Source organism: Polyodon spathula, chromosome 4, assembly GCF_017654505.1.
Source record: "Polyodon spathula isolate WHYD16114869_AA chromosome 4, ASM1765450v1, whole genome shotgun sequence".
Lineage (NCBI taxonomy): Eukaryota > Metazoa > Chordata > Actinopteri > Acipenseriformes > Polyodontidae > Polyodon > Polyodon spathula.
The window spans coordinates 9,779,156-9,792,655 of NC_054537.1; the positions used below are offsets into that span (position 1 = coordinate 9,779,156).

At 40.5% G+C, this 13,500-nt stretch overlaps 1 protein-coding gene across 9 annotated transcripts in view; it reads right to left on the reverse strand.

Moving 5' to 3' along the window:
• Nucleotides 1-6,935, reverse strand: part of LOC121314145 (voltage-dependent L-type calcium channel subunit beta-2-like) — a 113,095-nt gene extending 106,160 nt beyond the window's left edge. For 3 of the 9 annotated variants that reach the window (XM_041247123.1, XM_041247122.1, XM_041247121.1), the window contains exons 1-2: nt 6,614-6,933; nt 5,283-5,375 (exon numbers count right to left, since the gene is read on the reverse strand). In XM_041247123.1, coding sequence (XP_041103057.1) covers nt 5,283-5,375; nt 6,614-6,694 — 174 coding nt within the window. In that variant the 5' untranslated portion in view covers nt 6,695-6,933. Of the gene's footprint in view, nt 1-5,282; nt 5,376-6,613 lie in introns of all 9 variants that reach the window. The other 6 variants (XM_041247132.1, XM_041247124.1, XM_041247133.1 and 3 more) reach the window with 4 other exon arrangements.
• Nucleotides 6,936-13,500: the final 6,565 nt, after the last annotated feature.

Below are 13,500 nucleotides of genomic sequence, written 5' to 3' on the forward strand. Positions count from 1 at the left end.
CAAGAAACTGATTGTGTCTTAATTTGCACCTTACCCTATTAGAAGTACGTTTCCTTGGTTATTTACCATGTCATTTGGCAGTCTCAATGTCAAGCATACACACAAAGGGTCTATCCTTTCCTTAAGCAGTGTACATTTTCCAGGGAGTGAACCACACTTCACTGAGTTCCCAAAAACCTTTACACTCTGTCCTGTTGTATTGAACCCCCCCCCCCCCCCGAAGAAATCTAGCGTAATCGCTGCTGTCAGAAGTAATTAGACAGATACCTTGCACAAGACCAAAAACAAGTAACTGTCGAAGTGCATTTTGAAGTGACAATGTACTGTAGTACACTATCCTTTTCTCTTGCAGGAAAGTGAAGGGAACAATACCGTAGGAGTTGGCATAGATGGATGGGTGTGAATTAAGACAGACTGGGAACTGGTAGATAAAAGTCCTAACATGTACCAACCATAAAGAGTATTATTTGTTCTATTGTTATGGAAACCTAATTACTAAAACAATCCACAGTTTATATTGGAGACATTCTTTGTTTTATTCCCAGAGGCTTGTGTACGTTACTCCGAGTGTGTAGGTGGTTCAGTGCATTAAGTACAGAACACCCGCTTTAGATGCTAAAGTGAAAATGATGTTCAACTGCCAGTTCTTTGTTACGAAATACTGATCTTATAAAACACAAATGGCAATTATTTTTCCTTTATTGTTATTCGCAACACATATGGTGGCTCATTAAGCAGAAAATATATAATGTTGAGTTCACAAGATCATTTTTCTTTTTTTTTCCCCCACTGTGAACCACTTTACAAAAATATCATCATAAAACACACAACACAGCCAGTAACACAGGGACAGAAGACTGCTGTAAGACTGCTCACTTTCACAGTGTAATTGGCTTATTCATTCATTTTCGCATTCAAATACAGTGCTTTTCTGGGGTTTTCACAACTAACACTTTCTATAAAAACTCACAGATTGAAAAGCCACTAGGCTTTAGATCTGGTTAATTCAGGGGGCACTTGTCTCTGAGATTGTCCATATGGTGTAGGATATATAAAAGTTTGGAAATATTTAGAAATATGGGAATGCTGTGGGAAAGACTGACTGAAACAACTTATATTTCCTTTCAACTTCAGGCTGTTTGGTTCCCATAGGTGCTATTATTTAATGACCTATGCAAGGTATTCCTCATAGATAAGACCCATTAAACTGTATAGACAGACAGCAGTATTATAATGTGCAAGGTAATAGTGATTTATTTCCCCTTTAACTATGTGTTTTTACAACAATTAACATAAACATAAAGCAATTCACTAAGAATAGTATCCAGGAGAATAAAGTGGAGTCTCTTTGTTTTTCTATACCAGGCTCAGGCAATGTTTATGAAGTACATCATCTTAATAGAATTGTTTTCTGCCGGTATAATAGAATCTCATATGTAGTCAGACCTAGATAAGGAACACTCACAATGGATGTGCATGGCGAAATAAGCAAGCGCAGCAAATTTGCTTGGGCCGAGAATCTGTACTAAACATGATGTGAGCTAATCTGAGGTTTTCTTTCCATTTTTGGCTATTTTTGAGTTCTGACTAAGATTGCCAATGTAGAACTGCAAAACACTGTGGTCATTATACTGTAACTTGGCTTTATCAGTTCACCAAAACCCAGCGAAATACGCATTTCTGGCAATCGACAGCATTAGTGGAATACAGCAGAGTGTGGAGCAGTTTAGTTCAAGCACAAGATGTGCAAGTACTAATACAACTGGGTGCCATATAGTCAAGAGTTGTGAGGTTTACAGATGCTGTCTGAACAGATGTTTCTTGAAGAGGTGCCGAAAGCTGGTCGGGGACTAAGCAGTCCTGATATCCGTTGGTAGGTCATTCCGCCACTGACGGGCAAAGGTGGAGAAGGAGTGGGCTCTGGAGGCGGGGGAGCCGAGGGGGGATACAGCTTTTCTGCCGGTGGCAGAGGAGCAAAGGGGGTGAGAGGGGGTGTAGGGAGAAAGTGGAGCCAGTAGAGGGACTGGAGCAGCAGAGTAGAAACAAGGAAGAGAAAAGACAAGACGGGCAGCAGCTTTGCATAAGCTGGAGCGGATAGTGGAAGCAGGGAGGCCAGCCACGAGGGGGTTGCAGTAATCAAGGCGGGACACTACCAGGGCCTGAAGCTGTGTGGGGTAGTCAGTGAGAAAGGGGCAAATTCTGCATATGTTGCTGAGGAAAAAGCAATAGGAGCGTGCCAGAGTAGAGATGTGCTGAGATTAGGAGAGGGAAGGCTCAAAGGTGACACCAAGGTTCTTGGTGGAAGAGGAGGGAGAGAGGGTGATAAATTCAAGAGGAACAGAGAGAGAGATCAGTGCGAGAGGAAGAGGGGGGAAGTAAAGGTCTGATTAGGAGAGGTTGAGTTTAAGATGATGCGAGTGCATCCAGGAGGAGATGGCCAAGAGACATAGAGGAGATGTGGGAGTCTGAGGGGGAAAAGGAGAGGAAGAGCTGGGCATCATCAGCATAGAAATGATACGAGACACCATGGGAAGAGATGATGGGACCCAGGGAGGGAGGGTAGTTGTTGCCATTTCCAGTGAGAACTATTGCAGCTACTTTAGTAAAATTAAAATTGGGCATACTGTCAGGCAAAAGACAGGAAATGTTCAGGCCACAGGGAAAATTTATTTATTTTTTTTTAAATTAAAGGCTTCTACTGTCTGTACAACAACCCACTGATTTAATTAAATTAGCACTGAGGCTGCCTTACTATCATTGTAAACATCACTCTACAAGTTACAGCAACTGGTCTGTGACATAATCAGGTAATACAGTAGGTTAATAGCAATTGAAATGTCAGTAAGTGCAGAACTTGATAATGGCTTAAAAGAATGATTATAGTACTACAGTATGCCTACACCAATGCTAGTTTCCAGACCCATTTCATTTGGAATGGTGTAATTCTCAAATTGACTGCAAAACAACCAGTGGTTCTGATACAGTGTCACAGTGCCATGGTACTGCAATGGATTACCAATGTGTACTGGTTGGGACTTGGGACAGTATAGAAAAGCATTAAAATGATATCAATGTGGACTACTCTACTTTTAGTATCATTGCTCCATAGAATCACAAATGCCATTGTACTGGCTCGACATCGCTACTAAGGATAATTAGAAAAAAATGCATTCATAAAATATAACACTATAAAATACATTAACAAGCTTTAAGTCATTAAGCACAGCTTTTTCTGGGTATGAAATGGTCATTAAAAAATGAAATTCTTGGGAAGCCTTATTATGATGGCAACCTTTTTTCCAACACACAGCATGACGTGACTGTAATTAGATTGACAGGTATAGTTTGAATGTTAGCAACCTTGCCCCAAGCCAGAGGGGTGCAGGATATATCACAAGATATGGTCATCTGTGCTCATTAAAATCCATTAGGACCTTTCAGCTCTAAACTGACCCATTAAGCAGATTTTGTGATTCTTTTGAACACTGCAGAGCAAAATCATAGATTATCTTTCAACTCAAACAGAATGTTGAGCCATGACACCTCAAGTGTGTTAAAAAAAAGATACTTTGCTTTCATCATTGTATTCTTTTTTATTTTTGTATTCTACTTACATCTTCTTTTCCAATACATGAAGAAATTTGGAAGTGCTATAATTTGTATTGGGTGTTAAATTCCAAAGCTAATAAGTCTACAGGAAGTGTAGGTGGCACAACAAACTAACTGTTTAGCTTTCCACACACGCCTTTCCCCTTTGAAGTACTGGGTTTGATTTCGTTACTGGTAATATATTAAAATAAGTTTACTTGCCTCAACATAGCCCCCCATGGACAGTAGTTAACAAAACCACAACACAATTCTGTACTATTGGCATTTTATTTTTGTGAGAAGCGCAGGACTGAACAGCAGAGTGGTGTGTGCAGATCAGGCTGCGAGGAGAAGCTCTCCTGGTGCCTAACCCCAATGTGCATTGCCTGGATTTATCTATAAAAGTTTTCCATAGCAAAAGTATAGAAATGTGTAATAACTCATAGTGAAACCATGGTAAAGCATTGGTAAGACTGTAAAGACCCGCAAGGTATGGTAACACATATTGTATTAATAAACATGGAAAATCAGGTTAAAATATGGTAAATGCACAGTATAACCATGGGAAAACATGGGAATACTGCGAAAATACATTGGTAAACTTTTATAAGGGATGAGCACTAAATTCATAGAAGTATTTAAAAAAAAAAAGAATCCCATGCTTTAACACACACACAATGCCTTTTATCAGATCTCAAAGGGCTACCTTATGTGGTGTTAAACATTCTACAAAACTGAACTCTGTTCTGTTGGAAAGAGAAATGAAAAATCCTTCCGATATCGATATGACAACTTTAGTGAAATGGAGTTTTAGGTGTGAAAAAATATCTTGTTAAATGAGATAAGAAATGAAGGCTTTCTTAACTTGTGCTGAACATGGCCTACAAGGAGGTTCACGCAACAACAATATCAATGAAATGCACTGGTTGTGCTGTTTTTCTGACTTCAGTGAGTGTGGTTTCTGACCTCATGTATGCAATTTTTTGGAGCTGTGTAAATGTTTCAGGGGCATGATAGTGGGTACCCATGCAACAAGCTCGTACCTACAATTCACTGACTGCATTGGCCAACATTTCCATCAAAGCAGTCTCGCTGTGTTCCAGCAATGGCAGCCCTCGCAGAGAAACACCACGGGAAAACAGGTAATTACGGCTTGCAAATGTGTGCAACTAATTGTGACAAGCAAGAGACATGCTGCAGTGGCCCAAATTCCAGAAAAGTTCAACACTGGATAGTACACATCTGTTTTCACTTGAACAATGTGGTGGAAATTAATCATTTTAGGATTTGGAAGCAGGTCACTCTGATAATTTGGACAGTCAGTGTATGTTGTCGTTAGCCACAGTAATTAAGAAATCAGAGAAGGGGGGTTCCAACAGTTCCAATGGAACCAGGCCCAGGCCTGTCAGGGGCTTGTAAATAACCTTCTTTTTTTCCCTTGCTATTTTCTTCCATTGTAGAAACATCCTTTTTTAAAAGTATTTTGTGTTTTTGTTTTGTTTTTTTTTGGGGGGGGGGGGGGGGGGTTTTTTTTTTTGGGGGGGGGGGGGGTTGAGTCTTTGAACCAGGCCCGGAGCATCTTTGGCACAGCACTGTTAACAATGAATGAATATCACAATATTACATTCATGTTTATCCATGAAATAATAACACCTGTTTATCCCAACATAGCAAATGAATAAGCATTGCCTTACCTGTCTGACAAAGCTGTTAGAAGTGGTGTCTGATGAAGTGCTTTCATCAGAGCCTTTAAATTGTCCTTTTCTTCGAGCTCCTTTTCCATGAGCCTTCATATAATAAAGGAATAGGAAAAAATTACAACAGCATCAAAATGCTATCTGACAAACTCACTGAAAACCCATCTGTAACAAAAACAGAGTGGAATTTCAAGAGGATAAATGCTGAAATGTTTGTCTGCTCGTCTTAGTTTATCATAATGTTTTAGCTTCCTCATAGGAAAAAGTGTGTAAATGCACACTGGAACTGAAAACAAGAAACAAATTGCACATTCAAAATGTTACAAAGGCTAACTCCTAAGTGCAAGATCTGTGTACAGCCTGCACAGCCAGATGGCCTCATTGGGCATTCTTTTGATATTATAAAAAACCCTCAGTGGCCTTGACCTTGCAGCTTCTCATCCCAAAATATTACTTCTACAAATTATTTTCATCCTTATAAATCCTGGCACACTTCAGTGGCGCTGGAACAGTTTTTATAGTGGGAGTGCTGAAAACCACTGAACAAAACTGTAACCCCTGTATATGACAGAAGCCATGCAAAGTTACCGCACCCCCCAGCGCCCCTGACACTTTTGAAATTACTTGTTACCTGTCTCTCTGACCATTCTATGACAAAAATACGTTTTAGATTTGAATTCTGCACAGATGTTTACCCCAAGATTTGAGTTCCAAGATTTAATTGACGCCATTGTTAACGCGTATGTTCATCACCTTTTTTTCAGTTCCCGAAAGACTGATTTTGTAATAATAATAATAATAATAATACAGTTCCTGACATTGATGTCATTAATTACACAGATATATCTGGTGGGTGTCCAGAAATCCACACCCTTTTTGACAAAGAAAGAAAGAAAGAAAGATCCTAATGTTCTAGTGTAATGTAGAACACCCATGCTGTTGTAGTGTAAATACCTGTTGCGCAGTCACCTTACACTAAATCTTAGTGAAGTACTGTAGTTATTTAATAATAAAAGGTAAGGCATTAATACACTTTATTTTTTTTAACCTGACCGTTAACGCATCTGTACTAGTGAAATGACAGAAATAATTATCTACATGCGTATTATTCTGCAAAATTGCAAATGCAAATCAATAACGACAGCTACAATTACACTATCCTGCTTGCAAATGCCCGTATTTTGTAAATAACAGAAAACAATTAAGCTAATTCGTTATCTTGTTGAATAAAACTAGTCAATGTTGCTATTTAATGTTAAAGTAAAAATGTCAGCAATTTAATAATAAACAAAAAGATGAACAGATACGCAGTGAAACAGGCACTGTACCTGCAAGCGGGAGTTTTCCAGCACGTCCATCTGGATCTCTTGGGAAGTTGAAGGCGTTTTGGACATGTCGCTCTGAACCATTTGATACAGTTCAATGCAACGCCGAGTTATTAAAGTAACATAAACATGTGGAAGAATTTGAACACTAAGTTATGTTTTTGGTTAAAACTGGTGGGCTATTAAACTAGTATAAATACTTATGTCACTATTCAGCAAGGCAGAATTCCAGTTGCACGGTGACGCGCTGCCATTGATACCTCCGTTCCAATCGCTCCTGTTTTGTTTGGCAGAAGTTGTTGCCGTTTTGAGGCTGAACTGAGCAGCGAAGTAGCTGTAAAAGGGGCGCGGTCCTGTAGGAGGAAACGAGGAGGAACCAGTCTTTGTGTTTTTTTTATTTATTTTTTTATTTAAGATATCTTTCTAAAACTCTAAGTTGAGTTAATCTATTTCACTAAAAACAACATTAAAGCTTTTGTTAAAGCGTATCTCATTATTTAACCATTTAAACACACACACACACACACACACACACACACACACACACACACACACACACACACACACACACACACACACACATATATATATATATATATATATATATATATAATATATATATTGATTCTAAGGAACTAAAATACACCCCGTGTTTGTGCTCTTATTTTTAGTTAAGATTAGTGGCCCTTTAAAGAATTCTTCCTAATTCAATAAGAAGCTGTCTCCCCATATTCAGCCATTGACAAACACTAATTGTGACATTTTGACAAAAGGAACAGTTCCTATATTCTCCAGGTAAAGGGATAAGATCTTCCTTCTACACTTCCAACAAAGGTTAGTAACATAAATATGGCTCATATATATTAAAACTCATTGCAGGTGTCATAAGTATCAAAAATCATAGCTGTCAACATTGAGTCACTAAAATAAGGGAGACTGCACAGTGACTGCGTGCTAAATGTGTCACAGATAGAGTGAGACCAGCCAAAAAGCTAAAGGTGGGAGGAAGCTTTTGTGTCTGGAGCTACTGTAAAACTACCATAAGTAATGTAAACAAACTGGTAACCCAACAAAGTCTGGTTTTCGATGAAGTGGAGTGCACGTAAGGTTAAATATTTTAAAATAATAACACTGCTGCTTTAAACATCTACACCTGGAACATACATTAATTAACAAGTTATTGGTCCAACTAACAGATCATTTTAGACCGATTAATAAAAGAAAATTGTATCAAGTAAAAGCAGCAAAAACAAGTCACTATACCAAAATAAGGGCACATTAAAGTGGCTTTATGATTCGGACAGAAAAATAAGGTGCCAGTAAAACACATTACTGGCACGGCAAACCTGCCTCGGAGCTTTATAAATCCAGCCCACTGTATTTTACCATGATTACAGATTTTGAACCCTCGCTATTTCTAAAAAATAAGGAAGCAGATGGTGCATCCCCTACCTTTTTAAGCAGCTTCTATTTATCTGTGGAGAACACAGTGGAATCTTGTCCCTCCCCCATCATTTAAGGGCATCCAATTGTACTCTTACTGAAACATAAATGTATTATACACAACTCTGCCAAATGAAAATAATAGTGTGTAATGGATGTATTGTGTGAATGGCAGGTGCCAGTGCAGTGCACCCCACAGTATATGATAATTTGCTTCCATCAACAGTTGGGGTGGACCTGGGCTCCCAGATATTGTGCTCTGAGATATTGTGACGTGGTAAAAAAAACAACAAAAAAAAAACAAAGGCATGCCTAGATCCCTGCACCATGGGAGGAGAGACAGGAAGAGATCAGAGGGTGACATGCAGAGTGCCTCTTTTTACCTGCCAACCCTAGCGCTAGGGCCAGAGCAAATCTCCCTGTGGAGGCCTAGCCAAAATGATTCGAACAAAAGAGCTCCTGAACGACTCACAGGGTTACTGAATCAAACCAATGATGGCATAACTATTAATGAAACTGGACATTTTATCTAAAATATACTAAATTAAAATCTTGCATGCATGGTGATTGCATTGATCAATCTTGGTAATGTAGCCAACTGTGTACTGTACAAAGGTGCAGATACAAAACGGTGTCATTTTCAGACACATACACATCCATATGTGTATGCACATTAGTAGAACTTCATGGTATCAGATTAAAAAGTAGTATTTGTTACACAACAGTATATTTAACCAGCTTGACCTCATTCATATCATGTTTACTGCACTGATGAAGATGGTGAAAGGGCTGCATTTGTGAACAATGCTCTGGTTACTATACATCAGACAGGAAATAATTAGAAGGCAGGTGTTTAAAGGCTGTTAGATATGACTTCATCCCATGAGTAATGCCATAACCAGACTTTGTTACATGTTTAATATGTGCCACTTGTACCAATGTGAAATTTACAGTATATTTGTTTTAAAGTGATAAATAGTCTTCTTAATTGATCTAAAGAACGGCATTGGAAATTAGTATAGCCAACTGAAAAGGTTATAACTTATGATTGGAGTATAGAGAATACAATCATGTCAAGTGACCCTCATCTCAAGGGCCAGGCTCGCTGTTCTCAAACCCCCAACCCTTGTATACTGCTTGTTGTTGCATATCTGTATGCTGTGGCTTTATCTAGGAATGCACAGGGCTAAATGTTGATACTAGTACAGAATAAGCTGATACATTGTTTTCCCTATTCTATTACCCATCGTTTGTTCTGTCAATACCAAAATGCAGCATTCTACGCTGGCCAAATGAGACCCGGGGTACAGTATATCTGGATATAAACTGTATAAGAATCCAAAAACAGTTTCGTGAATATCAACCAGAATTTCATTTAGAAAACTGTACTTCGTAAAAACAAACTTCTGCCTGATACAGGAGACAGGCCTCTCAGAATGAACCAGGACCAATCTTCAGATGAATTTTAGAGGGACAATCCTGTTTTGTTGCTGAGTACTGTATTCAAGGTCTCTGTTATTTTATTTAAAGGGTGAAAGGGGTTGTCTGCTACCCATAGTTTATTAAAATGATCCAATCTGAATTAGACTTCTCTTTATTCAAACTAATGACACCATCTAGTGGTAAAGCTTACATAACATGTAACTCTCACAAGCTAATTCCCAGCGTAAAGGTACATTAAGGTGTATTATTAATGAATCGCAACTCAATTGAGAATGTTTGGGATGAATTTGAACGACACATTCATCATCACGATCCACTACTGATCACCCTGCATCAGCTGAGTTAATTATTTTTGACTGAATGCATTCCCATCCCTTGAGACACTTTCCAGCTCAATGCCACATTGTGAAAACGCTGTCATCAGGGCAAAAACGTGCCCAACCCAATATTAGGTGCAGAACCTTATAAAGCGGCCAGTGAGTAATTCTACCGTATCGCTACTGTTGTGAAAGGGAGATCCTAATACTGTTTGCTTATTTCTCTAAACTGCATGTGTAAAAAAAAATAACTGTGACATTGACTAAATGTTAAATAAACAGAAAATCAACAAATGTTTTTTTATTTTGTCAGTAAATGAAACAAGAAAGTCTCATCCTCATAAATGATGAAGGCAAGCTATTTGCCTTCAGAATTTAGAACACTCTCAAATAAATATCTTGACAGAACTTCTAACGCACCCAGGGAGTGTGGTTATTCGAGTATATCCCACACCCCGTCGTGCCTTATTGCATACGTATTTATGTCATCATTGTAGCATACCTTGAAATTGAAAATGTCACCATGGAGACGAAGAAAAGCATTCCGTTGCCTCTTCTGCAGCTGTAGAAATATTGTACTTACGCTTTAGCTAACTGTGATATCGGATGGTAAGATGAGGGTGAGATTTTGTGCAAACAGTTGATCCCACAAGAAGATAGTCTGAACACTAAGTAGGCTATAATAATAATACAGGGTTTTATTTCATTCACGCTTCTCTCCTACAGTGGTTTCATTTGAATGGTACTTTTACTTTAATTTGTAAATTCTGTGACGTGATTACATTTTAATTAAGATGCGTATTTGTTCCAGTACTATAAAGATTGCGTTGTGTTCGGTTTTGCCACGATCGTAATATTGCTACTGCATCGTATAGATCAGCTGCACAAGGACATTTCTACCAGAGTAGAATATGTTAAAAAAAATGGCTTGTGAACAGTAAGTGCAAAACTTGTATTATTATATTAAATTATATTAAATTAAGGCTGGCAAATGTTAAATTCATTTGTTTTTACATATCATGTATCAAACTGTACCGAGTTTAGTTTTATTTGCTATTTATTAGCTATTAGCTGTTTTTTGTGTTCTCGGTACAATTGCAGAAGTGTAATGTGAAAGGGAAGTGTTCTTGGTACACTTGAAAATATGGAAGTGTACATTTCCAGGTGTACTCAGCACACATCCAGTGTGAAAGAGAAACATTTTTTTCACTGAAAAGCGCCGAGCACACTTGGTAAGTGTACCGTACTCGGTACACTTACATAAGAACATAAGAACATAAGAAAGTTTACAAACGAGAGGAGGCCATTCGGCCCATCTTGCTCGTTTGGTTGTTAGTAGCTTATTGATCCCAAAATCTCATCAAGCAGCTTCTTGAAGGATCCCAGGGTGTCAGCTTCAACAACATTACTGGGGAGTTGATTCCAGACCCTCACAATTCTCTGTGTAAAAAAGTGTCTCCTATTTTCTGTTCTGAATGCCCCTTTTTCTAAACTCCATTTGTGACCCCTGGTCCTTGTTTCTTTTTTCAGGCTGAAAAAGTCCCTTGGGTCGACACTGTCAATACCTTTTAGAATTTTGAATGCTTGAATTAGGTCGCCACGTAGTCTTCTTTGTTCAAGACTGAACAGATTCAATTCTTTTAGCCTGTCTGCATATGACATGCCTTTTAAGCCCGGAATAATTCTGGTCGCTCTTCTTTGCAATCTTTCTAGAGCAGCAATATCTTTTTTATAGCGAGGTGACCAGAACTGAACACAATATTCAAGATGAGGTCTTACTAGTGCATTGTACAGTTTTAACATTACTTCCCTTGATTTAAATTCAACACTTTTCACAATGTATCCGAGCATCTTGTTAGCCTTTTTTATAGCTTCCCCACATTGTCTAGATGAAGACATTTCTGAGTCAACAAAAACTCCCAGGTCTTTTTCATAGATTCCTTCTCCAATTTCAATATCTCCCATATGATATTTATAATGTACATTTTTATTTCCTGCATGCAGTACCTTACACTTTTCTCTATTAAATGTCATTTGCCATGTGTCTGCAAATCAGTTCTGAATCTTGTCTAGATCATTTTGAATGACCTTTGCTGCTGCAACAGTGTTTGCCACTCCTACTTTTGTGTCGTCTGCAAATTTAACAAGTTTGCTTACTATACCAGAATCTAAATCATCAATCTAGATTTGGCTCTGGGAGCTATACTGACGGCAGCTCCTCCTCCCTCTCTGGCTCTGGGAGCGACGGCAGCTCCTCACCCCTCTCTGGCTCTGGGAGCGACGGCAGCTCCTCACCCCTCTCTGGCTCTGGGAGCGACGGCAGCTCCTCACCCCTCTCTGGCTCTGGGAGCGACGGCAGCTCCTCACCCCTCTCTGGCTCTGGGAGCGACGGCAGCTCCTCACCCCTCTCTGGCTCTGGGAGCGACGGCAGCTCCTCACCCCTCTCTGGCTCTGGGAGCGACGGCAGCTCCTCACCCCTCTCTGGCTCTGGGAGCGACGGCAGCTCCTCACTCCCTCTCTGGCTCTGGGAGCGACGGCGGCTCCTCACCCCTCTCTTGCTCTGGGAGACGACGGCGGCTCCTCACCCCTCTCTGGCTCTGGGAACCGACGGCGGAAAATCCTCACCCCTCTCTGGCTCTGGGGACGACGGCGGCTCCTCACCCCTCTCTGGCTCTGGGGACGACGGCGGCTCCTCACCCCTCTCTGGCTCTGGGAAACCGACGGCGGCTCCTCACCCCTCTCTGGCTCTGGGAGACGACGGCAAGTACAATATATATTTGGCATAGATCATATTTGTCCCTCTCTGGCTCTCGGGAAGGCGGCTCACCCCTCTTTATTGGAGTGACCGGGGCATCTCCCATGTCTACCGCCAGGTAATTAACCACCATGAGAGCAACCTCTGGGAAGGACATTGGGTGGTGTTGTTCCTCCCACTGTTCCCACCTCTCCCCATCCCGACGCCACAGCGTGTTGATAACTATGGGGAGATCGTGGACGAGGTCTGTCTCAGGGTGCATCAACCAGTCCCAGATCTCCTGGGACGGTGGTGAAGGTGGTGGTGCTGGAGGTAGTGGGGTGGCCCCTGATGCCCGGGGTGAATACTGCACCTCTTCCTGGGCCTGGTTGTAGGGGCATCCTGCCCAGTTGTGGCCGTCCTCCTCACACCGGCCACACCAGTTTGCCGGTGGCACATCTGGGCAGGACCGCCAACGATGGTCCTCCTTCCCGCACCAGGAACACCAAGGGAAGAGGCTGGCCGGGTCCTCCAGCGGTGGCTGCAGCAGCTTACATTTCTTCAGCTGCTGCTTGTCCTGCCTTTTCCACTGTCTGCTCTTCTTTCCCATTTTTTTTTTCAAAAAAAAAAAAAATAAATAAATACTGCTCTGAGCCTCTAGGTGGCGCTATCCCACTCTGACACCAAATGTGGCAGGCTGGCGAGTGGATAGAGGCCCAGAGACAGTCTGCAGTTCAAAAAAATAACTATTTTTATTATAAATAAACACAAAATAAAGTGCACAAGGGCAAAATAAAGATACTCAAACATAAATAAAGCAAAAAACAAAACTCACAAAAATAAAGTTTCCAGGCTGGGCAATGCCTTCACTGGATTTAGAAAATTCAAAAACCCACAAAACAAACACCAACCTGCTTCCTCAGCTCCCTTCTCCTCTGGGAGCGACGGCAGCT